Source organism: Microplitis mediator, chromosome 7 (assembly GCF_029852145.1).
Source record: "Microplitis mediator isolate UGA2020A chromosome 7, iyMicMedi2.1, whole genome shotgun sequence".
In the NCBI taxonomy this organism is placed as follows: domain Eukaryota; kingdom Metazoa; phylum Arthropoda; class Insecta; order Hymenoptera; family Braconidae; genus Microplitis; species Microplitis mediator.
The window spans coordinates 7,599,696-7,622,184 of NC_079975.1; the positions used below are offsets into that span (position 1 = coordinate 7,599,696).

The following is a 22,489-nucleotide window of genomic DNA, read 5'->3' on the forward strand; positions in this document are numbered from 1 at the left end:
TTTTTTTTTATGTGCACAAGAATAGTTTCTAGTTGACGAATAGAAATAATAATAATAATCACAATATCTTCCTATTCCTTGTGTAATAATTTGAGTGATTGTATTTTCATTAAATCATCAATAATTACTTGTGATAAAAGTTAAAAATATAACCATTTCAACAGATTTAAAGTCTACTACAAAAACATTATGATTATCAGGTGAAATTCATTCAGCAAGTAGTGCATTGCCCGCTTGTTTTCCAGGTTTTTATTTTTTATAATTAATAATAATCATTAAAATTTATTTTTTACATTCAAATTTTATTACTTAGTCATATTGCACATTTTATTTAATGCACCAGTTAAACTTTTAATTTAAATAACAATTGCACTCATGCCTGACTTGCAATTTAATTAAATTTTTTTTTAAACTTCCATACCATCACAAAATTATTATTAATTAATAAATTAATTACTGTGAGGTGATTTTAAATTATAAATTATGTTTAAAAAATATAAAGTCACTATACTTTTATTTTGAATATTTTTACAAATGTTATTTTAAATAAAAAATAATAAATTTATGTAGACATATTTAAAAATTCACAAATCAATGAAATATTATACGTCATTTTTATGAGTCATCTTTGAAGTTCAAAGCCCTATTATTTTAATTCATATTTTACTGATGGTTAATTAATTTCATTCAACCATAAATTTTAAAAACGTTTTTTTTTTTAAATTAAAAAATAAACCCATAAAAAAATGACACTGAAGTCAGCCGATGTCAAATAGTTTTTGGATATTTTTTAAAACGATAAATTATACAAAAAATAAAATTTGAAAAAATTGCATCTAGTTTTTTTAATTTTCTACATGTGCATATTTTTATATTTTATATTTTCGTCATTGATTTGGTAAAAACAACTCCGAAAATTGTCAACTTTATGACGATCCTGAAATTAGCAGACAATTAAAAATTTTTTGATTTTATTTTAAACTATTCAATTTAAAGAAAAAAATAACTAAAAATATGCACATCTAGAAAATTTAAAAGACTACAAGTGCAATTTTTTGAAATATTTTTTTTTTTTATAATTTCTCGCTTAAAAAAAATCCAAAAATTATTAGACGTCGGCTAACTTCAGTATCATAACTTTATGATCATTTAAAAAAATAGACAACATTTCGTTCCAGAACACAGAGTAAAAATCACAGAAATATTGTTTTTTCTTTTTACTAAAAATTATGCTATGGAAAATTTTTAATCTGATGCATTTTTAGTGTAAAAATTCAAATATTTTATTAAAAATCATTTTCTTAATCGAAGAAATCCAAGTTCTGCTTCCTAAGTAGCACTTGGCTTTATGACATCAATAAGATAAAAGTTTTGAGGCTGTTTTTTGACATATCGATAAGGCATCAAAATGTTGATAAAACAATCAGAAATTCCATCGCTGAGAAAATATTTTCTTTAAAGACTTGACGCAAGTGACGACAAAAGTAAATTACAAATAAGTCATCATCTAAACGATTTTTAAATTGAAATGACTTTTTTACGAAGAGAAAAAGAAGCCAAATTGTTATGATCCTGAAGTTAGCAGACAATTAAAAATTTTCGGATTTTTTTTTCAACAAATCAATTACGAAAAAAACAAAAACTAAAAGTATGCGCATGTAGAAAATTTAAAAAACTACAGGTGCATTTTTTAAATATTTTTTTTTTAATTTATCGTTTTTTAAAAATTCAAAAATTATTAGACGTCAGTTAACTTCAGTATCACAAATTTTCTATGACTCCTAGGACCAACATATGTCTCATTTATATAAAAAAATTTGGCTTCAAACAAATAAAAATTTGTCGTCATTTTAAAATAAATCTTTGTATCTTAAAGTTGTCTCTGCTACTTGGGTCGGATCGATTTTATTGGAACAGTGAAAATAAATTTAAATTTCCTTCTGCCAATAAAGCAATTTTCCATCTTAGATATGAAATTAATGATGTAAAATTTTTTATTAATTTCCTTATCAAAATATTGTTTTAACAAAAGTAATTTTTGTTTCAGTGAACGGCGGTCGATATTACAATAATTTGAAATGTTGGAGGTGGGATTACGGGTTGTCAGAGGCTACGATTGGAAATGGAAGGATCAGGACAATGGAGAGGGTCATGCCGGTACCATAGTTGAAATCGGCAAGCCACCTTTGCCACCAGGAAACGCAACAACTTCGAGCTCCAATCCTACAGACAAAACACCCGACAAAACTGTAATTGTTCAGTGGGACCATGGGTCCAGAAGTAACTACAGAATCGGTTATCAAGGCTACTATGATTTACTTGTGTTCGATAACGCAGCTGCTGGGGTCCAGCACAACAATATAATTTGCGATGGATGTAAAAGACACGGAATCGTTGGTATCAGATGGAAGTGTGCGCAATGTCATGACTATGATCTCTGTACCCAATGTTATATGGGTGATACACATGATCTGACTCATATTTTCCAGCGATTCCAGACAGCTAACGCAGTAGGGTATGCATTTGCTTACAAAAAACAAGTTCTTGCTCCAATTATATAATTGTTTGATATTTAAATTTTCAGAGTCCAGTTGACTCCTAGAACAGGTTGCACTAAAATACCATTGAAAGGTATTTTTATTGGAGCTAAAGTCGTACGAGGACCAGACTGGGAATGGGGAAATCAAGACGGCGGTCCTGGAAAAACTGGACGAGTTATTGACATTCGTGGGTGGGATAATGAGAGCAGTCGTTCGGTAGCTACTGTGACCTGGGCATCAGGAAGCACGAATGTATATCGGCTTGGTTACAAAGGTTGTGTTGATCTTTGTTACGTTGAATATGGAACTTGCGGGACTTATTATAAAGAACACTTGCCAGTTCTTGGTCAATCGATAATGACAATGACTGAGGAAAATAATGGCACTGGCCAGAGTGACAATTTGGGTCAATTAACGTTTAACGTTGGTGATAAAGTTAAAGTATTACGAGATGTTGATTCACTGAAAGATATGCAGGCTGGTCATGGGGGTTGGAACCCACGGATGGCTGAGTATATTGGAAAAGTTGGGACAGTCCATCGGATAACTGATAAAGGTGATGTACGTGTACAGTATGAAGGATGCAATAACAGGTGGACATTTCATCCGCGTGCTTTGACCAAAGTAACGAGTCAGGATACGTTTGTTCTCGGTGATATTGTACGAGTTAAAAATGATGCGGCGGCTATTAAAAGTTATCAGCAAGGTCACGGTGAATGGATCGATGTAATGAAGAGTGTAAGTTACTTTCTTTTGTTTTAATATAGTTTTTGAATAAACGGGGCCACAAATCGAGAGTATCAGGAAATTTTGAAAAGTATCCGGGAATTTGATCGCGACAAAAATTTCACCCTGGTCTGAAATCGTTTTGTGTCATCCCTTGTCACGGGATACAATTTCTTATACTTTATTGATAATTAATTACAGGCATTAGGAAAACTTGGAAAAGTTATTAAAATTTATCCCGACGGTGATCTTCGAGTTACATTAGAGGGTCATACTTGGACGTTTAATCCTCTTAGTGTAGTCAAAATTGCTAGTGGCCAAGGAGTAGCGGGTCATCCTGATGGTCATCGTATACAACAGGGTAAGTGTGAAAAAAGTTTAGTTTAAAATTCCTTTTTTCTACACAGAAAAAAAAAAATTTGTTTCCAATTCATTTTACAAAATATTTCTTGGGGTTGACAAAAATTTTTTGTGCCAAGAAATCCTTTTTTTCTGTGTGGATTAAAGAAAAAAATTAAAAAACGAATTATTTTAATTTGTAGAATCTGTATCTAATGATGTGACTATAGAAGTTGAAAAACTTCTTCGAGACGCGGCAAGAGGAGAAGCTGGCTTGACTGCAGTCAGAGAATTCCTTAAAAAATATTCCGGAAATGTTGATATTTGCAGTGGTAAAAAAACATTTTTGCAAGTTGCTGCACATCAAGGGAACCGTGATTTATGTGTTCTTCTTCTTGATGCTGGTGCATCATTGAAAGCTATTGATGAAGACGGTGATCCGCCATTACATTATGCAGCTTTTGGGTTTGTATTTAAATTATTTATTAATATTGCACACCTCGATCGAAATTATTTTTTCGACTAATTCACTCGCCTTAAATCCTCTCTACACTTTTATGATTTCACTAAAACGGGTTAAATTGTATACTAGTACAAAGATAATTTATTAAGGAATAATTTCGACCCGCTATTAAGTCAATCCATTATTCTATTGATTTTAAACAAATTATTTTAATCCAAACCAGTGCTGTCAGTTGTCCTGTCTAAATTTTTCATATCTTTCTATCTTTTGTCGTAAGAACCCTTTAGAAAATCACTACCTTTTATAAAACAGGGAATTCATTAACAGTTTAGTTGTCATTTTTAATTTTTTTTTTTTCTCCACCAACTACTGGCAGCAACACTAATGTGACAGTAGGATTAAAAAATAAAAATTGACATCTAACAAAAAAAAAGGCGGGATATTTAAAAAAATTTAAAAAAATAAAAATTAAACTAAAAATAAAATTAACAAGTTGAAAGTTAAATAAAAATTAATAATAAAAAAAAAATGATTAAGAGCGCGATCTAATGACGTTATATTAATTATAGAAATCAACCTGGTGTAATGGAATTATTATTAAGTAGAGGAGCGCCGATTGATGCTATAAACAATAGTGGATGTACGGCTCTCCATGTTTCTGTAAACAAAGAAAATTCAGCATGTGTCCAAGTTTTATTACGTCACGGCTGCAACGTAAATCTTCAAGATTCTTATGGCGACACTGCATTACATGATGCTATAAGTAAAGAAACAGACATCATGTATGCCTTGATAAATTACGATTCAGTAGATTTTACCATACGAAATAAACGTGGTTTCAATGTTCTGCATCATGCGGCACTGAAAGGCAATGCACAGTAAGTAAAAAATAAAAAAACTCCAATTTATTTACATTTTATTATTAAATTTACATTGCAGTGCGACAAAAAAACTTATGAGTCGAGTTCAACATCTTATTGATGTTAAAAAAGATGACGGGTTTGCTGCACTACATTTGGCTGCACTTAATGGTCATCGTGAAGTTGCCGCAATACTTCTATCAGGAACCAATGGAAGAGCAACTGTGGACCTTAGAAACAATCGAAAACAGACACCATTACATTTAGCTGTGTCTCAGGGTCACTGGTCTTTGGTTGAATTACTTTTACGGCACAATGCTGATATATTAGCAACTGATGAAGATGGTGATACTGTTCTTCATATAGCTATAGCGAAAAGCCGTCATCATGCTGCCACATCACCAACTTCAGATAGTCGCCGTGATGCACCAATGATTAATGCTGTAAATTTAAATCATTTATATATTTTATAATTTTATTAGCTTAGTTCCCAAGTAGCACACTTGGCTTTGTGACATCTATACGGCCGTGCTAAGCATAGAAGCGGTAAATTACTATGGAATTCCTATACAAGTTACCACTTCTTTGCTTAGTACGGCAGTATAAGATAGCAACGGCTTTGAAATTTGAATAATGAATTAATTAAAGAAAAGATGAAGCGTTAATCGAAAAAATGACGACATGATTAAAATTTCACCGAGATCTAGATTAAAAAAAAAAATACTTACAGTTGATATCAATTGGGAGTTGAACGAAATTTGTCAAATCTTCATGTCAATGTAATTTTTAAAACTTTCAAATTTGGTATCCTAAAATTTATTTACCAAATTTCGTTTAACTTTTAATTAATAAAATCTGTAAGTAATTTTTTTTAAATCTACATCTCGGGGAAATTGAAACTACGTTGTCTTTTTTTCAATTAATGCTTTTATTTTTTTTAAATTAATTAACACAAATTTTCAGTCATTGAATATTTTAAAAAAAGTGTGGGAGGGGAAGTGCCTAAGAATGTCTTTAATTAAAAACGTTTTTTTTTTTATATTTTTAGATTTGGGAAGATTTAGTAAATGCAAATGCTCCATCAGAATTAGCACTTGCGTGTTTTCTTGTGAGTGTAGAGAATCATGGCGCGTTTTTAATGCAGGTAAAAAATTCAAAAGGAAAAGTACCAGTTGATTTAATGCCATTAGAACGATCAGACATTAATTTTACTGATCTACTTCGGTCATACTTTTATTTCCGTAGAAGAAATGGACCCGAAACCGAGTAAGATTTTGTTTTTATTTAATTACAATTTTATGATTCTATTTTTTTTTTAAATTGCATGAAAGATAAATTAATTATACTTTGTTTTATTTTAATTGAAACATAAAATAGCAGTGCGTCTGTGAGTGTTGATCAGCCAAGTTATACTAATACGCCTATTGCCGAAGGAAGAAATGAAGAAAGCACAAATGGACCATCAGTATCTACTGGTAAATAGATATATTAGACTGATAAAAAAAAATCGACTATTTTTTTCACGAAACCGCCTGTTAAATAGTTGCAGGGAGGTGAAATAAGATGTCTGTTTAAAGACGAGCACTTGATATTAATATTTAGAGGTCGCTCATCGCAATTTTTTATTTCCCATTCAAATAAAATGGGAATAAAATGTTTGAAATTTTATACCTCGGTAATGGCTCATTGTACAGATAAGCTTTGGATATAATTTTGTAGGGAATTAAATGCTTGACAAAAAAAGTATCTAATAATTTTTTGATAAATTCATCTGTTCAAGCTTGAAGTCAAATTTATAGTAAATTTCGAAATCTTTCTACTTTTCCGGCGAAACTATCAGACTTATCACAAAATGTCATTGAATCTTTTTTGTAAACAATTTTATTTCTAACAAATTATCTGTGATAAAGTTTTTTGAAATTCCGCATTGTTTTCTAGTTATTTTCATTTTTATGTCAAGCTCTTGAAATCGATCAGAACACCATTTTTTTTAAGAACTTGACATAAAAATGAAAACAACTAGAGAACAATGCGGAATTTCAAAAAACTTTATCAGAGATAATTTGTAGGGAATAAAATTGTCTACAAAAAAGATTCTATGACATTTTATGCTAAGTCTGATAGTTTCGCCGGAAATGTAAAAAGATCTCAAAAGTTACTGAAATTCGACTTCTAGCTCCAATAAATTTTGAACAGATGAATTTATCAAAAAATCATAAGAGACTTTTTTTGTCAAGCGTTTAATTCCCTACAAAATTATATCCAAAGCTTATCTCCACTATGAGCCATTACCGAGGTATAAAACTCCAAGCTTAAAATTTGTTTTTCCATGTTATTTAAATAAAAAATAGAAAATTGCAATGAACGACTTCTAAATATCAATATTAATATAAATTTAATAGAGTGTTTCAATCAGTCTAATATATATAATATACATATATTTAAATTTTGACGTCGATGAAAATAAAATTTAATATCTGTTTTATAGATCGAGTTTTAAATAAAAAAGACGACTCAGTAAAAAATGAAGACAGTTTGCAGAGTGAGGAAACACCTAAAAAAGCTGAAATAAAGGAGAGAGAAAAGGACAAAGACTTGGAGAGACTGCGTTTTCTCGAGACAAGAGTAGCTGATCTTGAAGAAGTTAACATGTGCAGTATTTGCATGGAACGTAGACGCAACGTTGCATTTCTTTGTGGTCACGGTGCATGTGAAAATTGTGCTGCGCCACTTAAGACATGTCATATGTGTCGAAAAACCATTACCAAAAAAATCAATCTTTACTAGACAAATAACTTTAATAACTTAATAATTCATCTGCCAAACCCAATTATTCGATAGTGATTTTTTGCCTTTGACGCTACCCGCTTGTAGCTCAAATACTTATAATCTGTACAGTGATGTGCCATAATTGAGGTATCAGTGATTTATTATATTTATTATTACTACAATCACTATACCTTTTATTTATCCTTCGATATATATTGTATACACATTAATATTTGTATCAATTTTTTATCTAACTTTGTATATTCGTATACGTCATTTTTAAACGACATTGATAATACTTTTTATCAATTTACTAAGAAACCATTTTTTATAGCTAATTTATGCTCTCTTAATTATCTTTTACAATCTCAATATATATAAGAAAAAGACCTAGTACCCTATCAGGGAACTAGTACTCAATTACTCCATGTATTTGTATATCTATATTTAGTAAATAAATAAATATATGAGTAATTCGGGTACTAGTTCCCTGATCGGGTACTGGGTCTCTTACTTTATACAAAAAAGAAAAAAAAGAATTTCTTGGCGCAAAAAATTTTTACTCTCCCAGCGATAATGGGCATTCTAGGGTTACCGTGGCACCGCTAAATGTCCAGGAATTTTTGTAGAACTCGACGAAACAAGACTTTCTTAGAGAATAAAATTTTTCGATATCTCGCTTAGTTTTTGAGAAAAATGGATTTCGAGAAAAATGCGATTTTTTCAAAAAGATGAAATATTTCTTAGATTTTAATATCTTTAATTTTTTTTTGTATTTTTTTACGGGAAGTGCATTTAAAGACGAAAATTTTGAAAAAAAAAAACGTCTGAATTAGTCCATTTTTGAAGAAGTTATAGCTATTTAAAAAAAAGTCTTTTTTCGTCGAGTTCTACAAGAATTCGCGATCATTTGGTGGCGCCACGGAAACCGTAGACTTGATAAAAATTTTTGGAGACAAAAAAAAGTTTCTTGTCAAAAAATTTTTTCTAGTCGAAAGAAAATTTGTGTTTTTATTTCATATTGTAGAATTTTTTTTGCACCAAGAAATCCTTTTTTCCTTTATAAGGTAAGAGACCCAGTATTCGATCAGGGAACTAGTACTCGATCTCTCCTCGTATTTATATATTTATTTATATTTATTAGGGGTGTGTGAATAGTTCGAACTTACGAATTATTCGTATCGAATCAAATCATTTGAAATTTTCAAGTTATTCGTAATTTTCTTTTGAACGGTTTGAAATTCTAATCATTTTCAAATAATTGAAATTTTTTCAGAGGTGAATAGAGCTTAGATATGAGTCTACGAAAAAATTATTTTTAGTTACTTTAAAAACTAAGCTCTCCATGAAATAAAAATTAAATATTTGAAAGCTGAACAAATTTTCTCGATTCGAATCGAGTAATTTAAAAAGTTACAAATAATTCACAAACTTTCAGACAATTTTTTTTAAATTCACGAATAATTTGCAAGCTTGCAAATAATTCTTAAATTTTCGAATCGAACAGATGAATTTGATTTGAACCCGATTCGCACACCCCTAATATTTAGAAAAATTTAGTAAACATACAAATACATGAGTGATCGGGTACTAGATGTCTTACCTTATACAGAAACAATTTTTCTTGACGCAAGAAAATTTTTGTTTTCATTTCATAATGTAAAATTTTTCTTGCTTCAAGAAATCTTTTTTTCTGTGTATATATATATATTATTTTTTATCTGATAATGGCGAATTATCTTAAATTTTAATGAATGTATTTACATTAATATTGACACGTATTATGTAAAAAAAAAAATTTTTAACTTTAAAATTACTGTCCCATGTAAAAAGATTCATTCCAAAAAGATTCCAAAAAAGTTCCGCACGTGGAACTTCTAAAAATGAGACCGATTAGAACTTCGGATGGAACATTTTTGGAACGTTAGTAATTTTGATGGTAAAAAAAAAGTTTTATGAGCAAACTTACAGTAAAAAAAAAAACGTTTTTGGAACTTTTTTGAAATGTTATATAGACATTCCAAAAAAGTTACAGAATCACCACTTTTTACTTTTTTATGGACTAAAAAAGACACTCCAAAATTACTATTGTTGCATCTTTTGTAGACTAAAGACGTTCCAGGAACATGCCAAAATAGTTCAAAAATCACTTTTGAATTTTTATAGAACAAAAAAAAACGTCCATAAAAAATTCCAAGAACTTTTTTGACTCTAAATATGCTCATAAAACTTTTTTTTTACCATCAAAATTACTAACGTTCCAAAAATGTTCCATTCAAAGTTCAAATCTATCTCATTTTTAAAAGTTCCACACGCGGAACTTTTTTGGAACGAATTTTTTTTACACGGGGTACCAATATGGGTATTTTTAAAATCATTTTTCACTATACAAAATTATAATACTTTTATAAAAGAGAATAGTTCTACAATCCTTAAATAATACTGGCATTTAGATACAAGAACTATTTGCTTTTATAAAAATACTTTGTCTTCTGTCACAATTTAAAATTATTGTATTATAATGGGAGAAAGAAATTTCGATTTGTATTTTATATAATAGTTTTTATTATTATTTTAATAAAGGTCTAAGGTACAAAAGAAAATTTCAATTATTTTTTCTTTAGCAAGCAATCTTATTTATTTTGGTACTCCATAGTTTCAGTATTCGTATATAATACAGTATTGAGCCAGTTTGCAAAACTGTAATAATAATTGTTTATAATAATGTCAGTAATAATTCTTTTCTATATAAACCTAAGGCAGTATACTATAGATTGATACAATGTTTATACTAATAACGAATCTCGCTCCAAAGCCCAATACTGGAATAGAATCGTCTAATTCTAGTTCAAGAATTATTCATATTCACACGTTTTTTAAATTTTTTTATTTCATTTTCCCCCTTTGTATTCGAAATAACCCTACTATATTCTCCTTGCAAAATTTTGCATAAGATAAATATGCAAGTAAAGCTTAAAAATTTATTTAAAAATTAAAGGCTAAAAAATTATATATATTTTTTTTTTATCCGTCAATATTTTTCACAATATCAAGAATAATAAAAAAAAAATATTTCATATTAATTATTATAAATTTTACTCAACGTTTAAAATTCATTTACTTATTATTATATTTTTTTTTTTTTAATAACATAAAAACTATTGCTGCGCGATTTAAAATTAATCACAAAATCATTTCTCAATTGAGGGTGAATTTGTGATTAATATAAATCAATAACTTAATGTACTACTTATTAAACTACATACAATTGACCACGACAATTGTAGAATATCGTTACGAAACTTAACGATATTTATTATACATAATATCGTGACTGTTAATCACTCGACGGCATATTTCTCGCGTTCAGTAGGTCCATAAATTTAAAAATTATTTTTTAAAAAAATTATTTGGACATAAATGTTCTGACGCGGGAAAAATGATTGCACTGAATTAACAACAGTGACCGATTTTATTTAATCCATCGCCCGTATAATATCACATTTTATTTTTTTTTATTATCTTCAATTGCCACAGCCTTTTAATCCGTTTATTGTCTATTCATGATCTTCCATATTGATGATCATTTTAAATATAAACGTAAATTCTGGTATGTGACCACAATAAACTGACAGCCATCACCGGTTTTCTGTCTGTCAATTTAATCGGATTGGATGCGGGACGAAAATTAAGTAGACGTTAGAAGAGCCAGTAGTTGGCAGATGATGCGAATTTGACGAACGATGCGATGTCATTTATCGGATTACTGTTTTAAGGATAGTTGGGTGCGTACGCACTGATTTCAAGCGACCACAGGCTCTGGGCTGCATGGCTGCAACTCTGGTTCGTTTTGTTGATCTGTTGAATTTGTGCCTGATGTGTTACTTGATGTTGAGGATGTTGACTCATGATTTGATTCTGGAGTGACAGCTGCCCATTGCGTCGTGTAAGGCGCGGCGCGGGCTTGTCGTCTCGCTTTCCGTTTAGCTCGTCGCTGTTCCATCACCAAACGTAGTCGTCGCATTTTCCCTTTCGTCGCTTCATTTTCTCTTGATAGTTCCTCTGTATCAGAAAAAAAAAACAAATCATTGTATTATTCAATTTAAATAAATCAAAAAAAAAATGTTCCTGAGGATCGAAACATTTTTCGCGCAACGGAAATTAAAAAAATTTATGTAATTTAACTGCTTAGAGGTGACTTAAGGGGTGCAGGGTGGCCACAAAGAAATGATTTCAAAATTCCCTGATATTTCCCGGTTTTCCAGTAAAGTTTTTCACATTTTTCCCTGATTTAGAAATTTTATTCGTATCATTTAGATATTCAAAGTTTTTATTATATTTTCATTTTTAATAATTAAATTTGATAATTAAATCATGCGAGAAACCAAAAAAAATGCCAATAAAATAAATTAATATTGACTACTTTTGATTATTCGAAGTCAAAAATGTATAAGTTAAAATATTTAAAAAGAAATTTTATAATTTAAATGAATTCAAAATACACTGGTTACAAAAATTAAGGGGTATTAAAAAAATTTCAAATTTTTTAGTAATTTTCAACAGTTTGTAACTCAAAGGAAAATGGTCGTACAATAAAAACAAAAAGTCAAACTGTTGCTTCAAGTATCTAGTTTTTTGATCTGGGTCTTTAAATTTTTTTTATTATGCACGGTTCCGGAGCAATCAAAATTCAATGATAATTATCGAAAAAAATTTATTGAAGCTCGAAGACCGTTTTTAAGACGAGCAAAAATTTGGTTAACTTATTTTTCGGTAGTTTTCTTAGGATCAGGACCGCACATAGTAAAAAAATTTAAAGACCAGATCAGAAAACTAGACACTTGAAGCTACAATTTGCCTTTTTTGTTTTTGTCGTTTGACCATTTTCCTTTGAGTTACAACCTGTTGAAAATCATTTTAAAATTTGAAATTTTTTAAAATTTTGAACTGTTACAATTTAATTCCCGGATTCTTTTGGAAATTCCCTGACATTTCCCGGTTGTATTAAATTCCCTGATAAGTCCCGATATTCCCGGTTATCCCGGATCGTGCCCACCCTGACATGAGGTCAGTTAAAAATTAAGTTTTCAAAAATCCGAGATTTTTAATTTTCTTAGCGGGAAGTTAAAAATATAACATTGATATTTATGTATAGAAATATACCTATTGAGTATTCAGACGTAGGAGATAAGTCTTGATAAGTTGCATTAGGCGAAGTTAAGCCACACGGGGTGCTCGTAGAACCTGAAGGAGATGTTGATGAAGATTGTTGACGACTACTAGAATGCCGATGATGATGTCTATAGTGACTAGTACTTGCAGCTGGAGTTGCACACAGTAAATCATTGAGAATATGAATAATAGTACTAATGTCGCGCTTTGGACGGCCATGACGATCCTGGAGTGCAGGATTTAGTGTACCACTGAAAGTACCCGAGTATACGCCTTTCCCATGATGATGCATGCTTTCAATTATCGCACCCTGTCTACGCCGGGCGTGTTCCTGTATTCAAAGTAAAATAAAAAAATATGTAAATAAATTATTTGAATTTAAAAAAATATAACATAGGGTAACTGGCTTCGGGAAAAATACCTCAGACGAAAGCTGCTTGAGTTTCTGCGTCAGGTTACGCGACGCTTCAGCCAGTGCTCGGGTGTCGAGTGTAGCAGCAGCTATTTTACTGCTGGTAGAAAGGCTCATAATGGAATTGTTTGGGGTTTGAAGACTGGAATCTGAATCAGGAATTCTCGATGAGTCTACTGGTGATTGATGATGACTCATGGTACATAATTTTTTCTTTGGCGGGGTACAGTGTGTTGTAGATGATGAATCTTGAGTTGTCGTAGTTGAGGTCGAGGGGTCTGTAAGGCTAGTAAGTGAAGAGGTAGAAGTTTGTACGGATTCACAAGACGTTTGTTCTTTCCTTGAGTGGTGATGATGATGAGAATGATGATGATAATGGGGATGACGATAGTGTAAAAGTTGTTTGCGATGCCAGACTACTCTTGATGATGACGGCGAGAGTGGCGGTGAGTATGATGAGGATGACGAGGTGGATGGGGATACGTCCCGTTCACCGCCACATGGATTTGTCGTGGTTGTGGCAGTAGAGAGGCTGGTGGTGCTGCAGCTGGCGGCGTGAAGCGCTGAGGCGAGGCTGCTTATCAGTGACGGAGTTCCGCCGGGTGTGTGCCCATTCTGCTTGGCGATGCGCATCGATCGGCCAAGGTGCTCGCTCAACCTCCTGTGTACGGGCGTTGATAGTGAGTCTAAGCTGGAGGTCATCGACGTCGACGTTGACGACATTGCTGATGTGTTGCCGATGTTATTTGATCCAATATTTTCATAAGGTGATAAAGATGAAGGTGAGGGCGATAACGGCGATGTCGATAACGATGATGGTGATGGTGACGAAGGTGATGTTGCTCCTGATGATGATGATGATGATGGCGACGATGGCGATGGCGCTATGTTACTTGACGTGGCAACACCAGTAGAGGGACCCACTGAACTAGCAGGAGGCGATGATGGAGTTACTGTTGACAACTGCAGCTGTATCAACATCATCTGATCACCCAGACGCATCGTCAGATTAAGAGGTGCTTTGCCAGATAGAAAGTCATTCACCTGTGAGTCATTCAAATTCTCTAGTGCCTGCATTACACTTTGTTCTGGGCGTTGTCCCTGAAACATAATTTAGGAAAACTGATAAGTATACACTGTCAAAAATTTTTTGATGGTGTAAAAATTTTGGGGTGAATTTTAAATTTTTACGTCAAGCGGGTAAATGTGTGCGGGTAATTTATTATGAGTGTGAATGTAGCAGACATGAGACAAAATATAAATTTTAAATAATGAAATTTTAAAAAATGTGCGTACTGATTTTTCATTGATCTAAATACACATTTTTTAATTCTCAATCCACTTGCATGTGATTTATTTATTCAAAAATTTAAAAAATTGACACTTGTCAGTTTCATTCACACTTATAATTTATGATAATTTTGCGTTAATAAAAATATAAAAATGTTCGAAATACTATTCAATATCTAAATAAAATTACCATACTTATTGATTAAGTAGTTAAAAGTTTGATACTCATTAATCAAAATTATAACGACACAGAAAAAAATAGACTAAAAATTGGTGTCATAATTTCAATGTTTAAGTTACGATTTTTAAAGTTCAAATATTAATTTTTTCTGCATAGACAGTAAATTTTAAAATCTATATAAATATTTACGTTTTAATTATAAATTAAAGAATTAATATTTAGAATGATGGTATTTACTGATCACTTTATCATTATATTACTTTTCGTTTCTCAATTGATATAGTTCATTTTTTTCCGTGGAGTAGCACGAAATGGTGTAAAAAAAGTAGATAACACCGTGTTAACCCGTCAGCACTCCCGTTATGAGCATTTTGCTCACAGGACACTATTCAAATTATAGGATGTCGCTGTAGTGCAAGTGAGACATTAAAAACACGGAACTGCTGAAGGGTTAAAATTACATGGTCGGATAATTTACACCGTTATTATACACTGCACGGCCATGTAAAATTCTGGGGGCCATTTTTTACACAAAAATTTTTCAGTGTAAAACGTCAAGTATTGACGTACTTGAAGATCGGAACGTTTTTCACGCATCGAAAATGAAAATAATTCCTGAAATTTGTGTCTAAAGGCAACTTAAGGGGTAGTTGGGGATGGCCTGTCATTTTCGGGTGACGTGTGAAACATTTCCGAAATCTAGATCCAGTAGATTTTTTACTTTTTATTTCTTTTTTTCTTATTTTCGTTCCGCGAAAAACGCTCCGATCTCCAGGTACATAAATATTGTAATGATAAATTTAAAGGTTTACAAATATAATATTTACTTTGTATCAAGGCAATGAAAGTAAGTTATTGCATTGATCGATTCTGTGACCATGGAAATTGAATATTTGATCAAACTTTCAGACTTCGTAAACAAATCAGAGAAGCAAATGGCCTGTATATTTGAGAATAAAAAATTCATCAAATTTTTCAGTTAATTTAGTAGCATACGTTAGCAAATAATTTAATTTATTTCCAGGTCGTTTTAATTAATAAAGTGATTAATGGGTTTTTTGTTCTCAAGAAGTAACGTTACAAAAAAATAAAAATTGTCTGTAATGATGAGAAAAATTAAGTTTATAAATTTCGTATTTTTTTCTTTTGTTATGAAAATAAATATCATTAATTTTACATGTGTGCTTATTTATTTTGACTGAATTGGATTGAATGTCAATACAATATCTTATATTAACCAGACCAAAACCTTGTAATGATGTCCACATACGCCGATGCATTAGCATTGTTCGCATGCGCATTATAAATATTAAACTTTCTGGAGCCCTCTTTAGGCAACAAAAGACGTTATTTTTTGTATTCGATACAATGACAGTATAATAAGGTAATACATGTACTATTTTTCATGTTTTCTATACATAAAATTTTATTTTTAAGTCGAGTGAGATAAAAACATTGTTTGCAATCAGATTGTACTGTACATTGTAAACTATTGAAAGTAAACGGGATTTTAACACAGTCTAGGTGCTGTATTACCTTTCCGTGTATATTTTGAGCTCTTAAGCTAAAGTAAATTTTATTTATGTATTTAGACCCGTAGAATCCGAATATCGCATAATTTTTTTTTAAACCCAGGAGATCAATTGTTTAAAAAATATTTTTTTGGGGATCAGATATTTTTTTTAGATACCTGAGCAACCCGTACGGAAAAAGTATATATCCGTATATATTGGGGCAAATCTGAATATTTACGGATATATACTTTTTCCGTGCGGGAATTTAAAAACGAAAGTTACTCTTATGAAATTTCGCTAAACTCAATAGTTTTTGAATTACGAATTTTTGAAAATCGAAAAAATTCGATGTTCATAAACTTTGAGCGTTAATTAAATAAAAATAAATTAATTAATTTATGACTTTATACACATCATCAGAAATATTCTTTTTACTTTCTGTATAAGCTATCATAATTTCAAAAATGTAATTTTGTCGTTTGATTTGAAGTTAGTATTTTCAAACTTGTTAGAAATGACCCGCTTGTCTCAAACGTGTAAGAGCAAGCGAGATCTATGTACAGAAAAAAGGATTTCTTGGGACAAGTAGAAACTTCTTGAGCCAAAAAATCCTTTTTGTGTGTAGAAAATGGCTGTAAAAAAAAATTGAATTTTGTTTCAGAATTAAATTGAAAGATTATTATACGAATGAATATAAACCACAAAGCGACAGATTCCATATCAACGGCGCACTTGAAATACAATGCCCTTTGCATTGCAGCCACAGTGAGGATGGCACCAATCGATGCGGCCATACTAATATACGAGATCGAATCCCAAGAAGACCCTGCGTAAAGAGAGGAAACCTCGCGGGCATTGAAGCTCCCCGAGGCATCGTCGTACTTCCCTGCCTACTTTTTAACACATAACAGACTTCTTTTTGCACAAAGTCTGCAAAGTGTGCAGTAATTTAATTTGTAACAACTTTAATATTCTCTTCGCAAATCAACCAACAAATTATTTGACCACGAAGCCTCTAAATAATCATCTAATCAATCGCTGAATTATTTTATCTACTTTCTGTTACTTATTTCGATCACAGATATATGAATATACAATATATCGTATGTACTCATGACGTTAAAATGGAAAAAAATTCATATTAGGGCGTCGTCGATGTCAACCAAAAGTTTAAACTTAACTCGCTATCCCACGTCGAGTAAAGATGTCATATTTACAGAACACAAATGTACATATGTACTGATGTATGTAATAGAGATACAAGTATACATAAGTGTAGCAATGCATACATAGAGAGAATGGAACTACAGAAATATGAACCTACGCCTTCTCTCCCACCCACGTTATCTCGATGCACGCACACAAAATTATCTGAGCCGATTCTCCTCTTCTTTATATTCATCTCGCGACTGAACTCACACTCTATATATACGTGCCGTTGAATTGAGTCTCTTGGACCCCTAGTGTTTAGAGTGACCCTGTATGAGCTCATGTGCCTCTCGGAGCATCGACTTTCCATGGCCGTGTCGGCAACTACCAACGAAATTCACGATACGGGATGAGTATGCGCCTCTCGAGATTCAACCGACCCTACTAATATAGGGGATGTTCTCGGGGAAATTTTGTATTCAACCAAAATTTATTCAGTTCAAGTTTAAAATGTTAAATTATTTAGTACACAAGAAAATATATTAAATATTTGAAAATTCCACAAAAGTACATCTCATTAAAAATTTTTTATGGGGACATTAGCAATTAAAATTTTTTCAATTACTTTTCTGCTACTGTACCCTAGTATTGTTCCAAGCATCGGTAGAATGCAACAATAAACGAAACAAAAAAATATCAGCAGATATTATTTTTTTGTTTATATATTTATTATAAATGATCGAAAAGAATCGAAATGCTAGTAGTCATACTCTATAGGGTTCTGTTTTATAACAACCCAGAATTACTAAAAAGAAAATAAAATCAGTTTATTAATTCCCTCGGTAAAAATTGTGCTCACGAACGAACAAACAAGCGGACGTGAATGAAAAATTATTTTCTAATGATAATCTGTATTAAACGCTTGAGAATAAGCGCTGATTCATTTATGAGGATATCTTCCAAATATTAGTGTATTTTTTGTTTGAGTAAATTACTCATAAATGATTCAGCAAATGTAGAACACACCCAATGTCTGACGACTGAGATATGCAATTACGGACAAATCGATAAATTATAAATCAATCAAAGTATTAAATTATTGATATAATTATAAACTATTTTGTTTTGATATTTAAAATGTCAACCATTTGTTATCCATATATATTTTATAGTATTTCACCTTGATAACCAAGTTCGCACAGGCTGGTAGCAACCTACCGCAGCAACTTGTCAAGTTGGCCGCAAAAATTGGAATTTCCATAAGTTGACGGAAAGTTGCCTTCAATTTTCTCAGAAGGTTGGCGACAAGTTGCGGCAGTAGATTGTCGCCAAGTTTCTGGAAAAGTTGGTAACAACTTGTAGTCAACAGTTACAAAAGCTGAAAGTTGTCAACAGCTTGTTGCCAAGTTGGTCGCAACTAATGTAAACCAACTTTCTGATCAGAAAGTCTGGCTATCAGCCCTTACCTTCTATAGGTTGAGAAGTGTTGTGAAAAAGAATTGCTCATGCGCGACTAATTTTAAGCTCTTATTACAATTCTGGGTCGAAAAATTTGCTCTATTTAGAATCAACTTAATAATTTAAACCGATTTTGATAAAATAAAATTTGTTATCATTTGTAGCTTGCCTATAAAATTAATTTGAATTTGGTCCATAGATTAGTCCATATTTAGACTTATTTTTGTAATTTTAATTGCGTTAATCGCCTCTAAAATAAAAACAGTATTTTCCCGTATAAAATAATAATTATCATTTATATAAACATCGAATATATCAAATAAATAAATAAAAATATTACAAGTACAAGTTTTAGGCTTTTTTTTAATCCTTTCTGATCTTTCGAACCAAAATTTCTCAAAGTTCTGAATTTAGTCTTGTTTTGCTTTCTCATCATGAAATAATTCTCTAACAGAGCAGATCAAAAACAGTAAAAAATTTTCAAAGGAGTTTTTAAAATAGATCATTAAGTTCAGAAATGATCAATTAGACTGAAAACAGATTAACTTTTTCGACCTGGGTTTAGTCGCGAAGCGTTGATTGTAATCTAACTCTTGCTTCTGATTATTTTTATGGATAGACTAATATTGAATCGTACCTACAATTTATTAACTACATTAGTATAGTATCGAAATTACTCTTATAAAGAAAATATTACAGTGATAAAGTCTGACGACACTTTGTCAGTTAACTTTGATATTGATAAAAAAAATTCGATTCAATTTTAAATTCCATTCTATTGAGTTACTCTGTCGTAAGTGCATAGATATGAAGTCTTTCGGAAAACACAATAATGAATAGACTCAATATGTATTGCGCACCTCAAGCGCGAAGCGATGAAAGTGATTCAGTCATAAAATTATTTTCGGCTGATTTATCAACGTTTAATCGTGTCTGAAAATCATATTTAAAATGTTAACACAAGCATACTTATACAAAGAGAATTTAATAATAATTTTGATGGAATTTCGAGTTGATTTATTGACAAATTCATATTAAAAAGTGGATTTGAATTTTTTCACGTGATGTCGGGAAACGTCAGTTTGTTGATTCGGAAACATGATAACTTTTCATAAATGCAATCAATTGATCTAATCCATTTTTCATTCGTTTCAGATTTTGATTAATAACAACCCGGCTGAAAATCACTATCGAAATCCTTTCTCGTTCAACTGCTATGAATATTAAATAAATAAGTGTATATCCGATAAAATGGGAGCTAATATTTGGTTCTCTTCAATTTCAATTCCCTCTATCGCATCCTAGTAACAATAGTAGCAAAAAAAAGTTAACTGATCTCGAATATTATGGAAAAATAGCTGTCAATAAAAAATTTGACCAAATACCTTCTAATTTTAATTTTAAATCCGTAAATAATTTTCTTTTTATTGATTCAACCCATTCATAAAAATAAGAAGGATTAAATTAACTAATGGTATGATGTCATAGTACAGTCGGACCATGTTGGTCACCTGACGGAAATTGAAATAAACACATGTAAAAATTACTACGACCCTAGTAAAATTTACAGTGATTACAGAAATTTGTAATATAGTCCTGATTAATTTTACTATGGCCATAGTTATTTTTGCATGTGTTTATTTGAATTTCCGTTAGGTGGCCAACATGGTCCGGCTTTACTATGACACCATAGCATTTCAAACAAGAATAATTTCTTCGTGTAAAAATTGTCTGTCGTTAATATGGGATTATTTTTTTCTGTAAATTATATATGAGCACAATTAACGATATCAGAATGACATAAATATGGTATCCCGAGTCGAAATATTAGACGTAAATTGAACGTTCTTAACATTTTAATCGTAAATTGATCGTTTTCAACGTTTTAAACGTAAATTGAACGTTTTTAATGTTTTGAACGTTTTGGATATTAAAAACTCAATTTGACAACTTTCAACTTATTCAAAACGTAGGTTGGAGTATCATACATCGAAAACGTAACTAAAACCTATTTAGACTTACAATAAGAAAACATAAGCATACCAAAAAATTATTTTCATCGATTTTGTACTTCTGGATTATAATCACGGCAATTCCCTAAAATGTTGTCGTCTGCCTTTCTGGCTCTTAAATAAAAAATTCGTATTTTGAAAAAAAATTTTTTTCAGTTTCATACTTCTATCTTTAACACTATATATTTATATCTTTTCATATATTATGATATCAAGCTTTTGAAAATTGTGATTACAAATATTGAAATAAATTAATTCATGTTATCATTAATCTAAAATCATAACTCATGAAATTATCAATTTTTTACGAACCAAAATACAAAAAAGTCGTTCAATTTACTTTTAAAACGTTAAAAACGTTCAATTTACGTTTAAAACGATAAGAACATTCAATTTACGTTTAAAACGTTAAGAACGTTCAACTTACGTCTAATATTTCTACTCGGGATATGTCATCATTAATAGTTTACGTAAATAACATAAATTTTTTTGGCTATGAAAATTCGAAAAAATAATTGAGTCGTGTAGGGCAAGTGTACGGAAACCCATGCATTCAGTCGGAAATGAATGGATTTGCGCACACTTGGCTCACATGACTCTATTGGTCTTTCCAATAATCGATTCTCGCACGGATAGAAATTTCAAGTAAATATGCCTATGTAGCATAGTAAAGGTTACATTACTCAATAGTTTGTGTCACGCTGCTCTAATGTGACTGCTTATACAAGCAATAGAGTAATGTAACCATTACTATGCTGTATAGGCATAATTACTTGACATTTCTCTTCATGCGGGTTCACAAATATCACATAGTTTTTCCCATTTAAACATTACAATTTCTCTCTTTAAAATATATTAAAAAACCAATTTTATTCAAAAACTTCAAACAAACTATTAAAATATACTTTTGAAATATTACCTATTTCACGATTTCTAAGCCTGTTAGTCGATCATATGCTTTCAGTTTATTCAAATTTTATAAAATGTAAAGGAATAACTATGGGATATAAAGCTTTTATGTACTTGAAATAAAATTAATAGGTTTTCCTTTTTTTTTTAAATTGGGTTGCATCTAGTAAAATTTCTCACGTTCTACGATTCGATCTGTAAATAGATTCTTTCACTTGAGTTTCTTTAAAAGACGTATCCTTCTTTGTCCCGGTCTGTGAAAATACCACCTACGAGTAGTTTTTAGTAATATAATAGAGAATCAAAGTGAAACGATGCAAGAGAGCCAGGTGCACTGCTCGCAAGATGTTTTAAGGGGGTACAGAACCTTGACATGAATAATGAAAATATATACTACCATTTTTATAGAATAGATAGTAACAGGTAAAATATATGCTGTCGTAAAATTTAATTCAACTTTAGTCTTTTTTGTTACGTTTTAATTGAAATCGACGGCAGCTTTGCAATATGGCAGGCAAACAAAGTAGGATATTTGAATGTAAAAACAATGAAGACCATTTTATCAGCTATAAACTCACAAATATATGCAAAGCAGCATCACTAATAGTCCAACGCTTCACCATTATCTGCATTAATGTTTTTAGCGTTGCCAACAGGTTTAGTGTCATATTGAATTCTTCCATTACTTAAATTTT

At 31.0% G+C, this 22,489-nt stretch overlaps 2 protein-coding genes across 4 annotated transcripts in view; one reads left to right on the top strand and one right to left on the bottom strand.

Annotated features, from left to right (window-relative positions):
- On the top strand, positions 1–10,738 carry LOC130670804 (E3 ubiquitin-protein ligase MIB2-like). Of its 3 annotated transcripts, none has more exons than XM_057474349.1 (10): positions 1–245; positions 2,048–2,515; positions 2,585–3,278; positions 3,468–3,627; positions 3,809–4,070; positions 4,638–4,946; positions 5,008–5,371; positions 5,977–6,194; positions 6,309–6,403; positions 7,417–10,738. In XM_057474349.1, the coding sequence occupies exons 2-10, from the start codon at positions 2,079–2,081 to the stop codon at positions 7,713–7,715; spliced, it is 2,838 nt and encodes a 945-aa protein (XP_057330332.1). In that variant the 5' UTR covers positions 1–245; positions 2,048–2,078; the 3' UTR covers positions 7,716–10,738. The 3 variants fall into 3 exon arrangements, with proteins under 3 accessions (XP_057330332.1, XP_057330330.1, XP_057330331.1); XM_057474347.1 differs by having other exon boundaries at positions 2–245; positions 6,306–6,403; XM_057474348.1 differs by having other exon boundaries at positions 2–200; positions 6,306–6,403.
- Positions 10,589–22,489, bottom strand: part of LOC130670807 (midnolin-B) — a 21,899-nt gene continuing 9,998 nt past the window's right edge. Inside the window, exons 3-5 of the mRNA XM_057474355.1 lie at positions 13,291–14,382; positions 12,861–13,200; positions 10,589–11,759 (exon numbers count right to left, since the gene is read on the bottom strand). Of these exons, the coding sequence (XP_057330338.1) occupies positions 11,500–11,759; positions 12,861–13,200; positions 13,291–14,382 (1,692 nt within the window). The 3' untranslated portion in view covers positions 10,589–11,499. The remainder of the gene's footprint in view (positions 11,760–12,860; positions 13,201–13,290; positions 14,383–22,489) is intronic.

Coding starts and splice junctions, on each gene's coding strand:
- LOC130670804 (XM_057474347.1), top strand. CDS start 2,079: ATGTTGGAGGTGGGATTACGGGTTGTCAGAGGCTACGATTGGAAATGG. Junction 6,195..6,305: donor AGAAATGGACCCGAAACCGA/GTAAGATTTTGT, acceptor AACATAAAATAG/CAGTGCGTCTGTGAGTGTTG. Junction 6,404..7,416: donor TGGACCATCAGTATCTACTG/GTAAATAGATAT, acceptor TCTGTTTTATAG/ATCGAGTTTTAAATAAAAAA.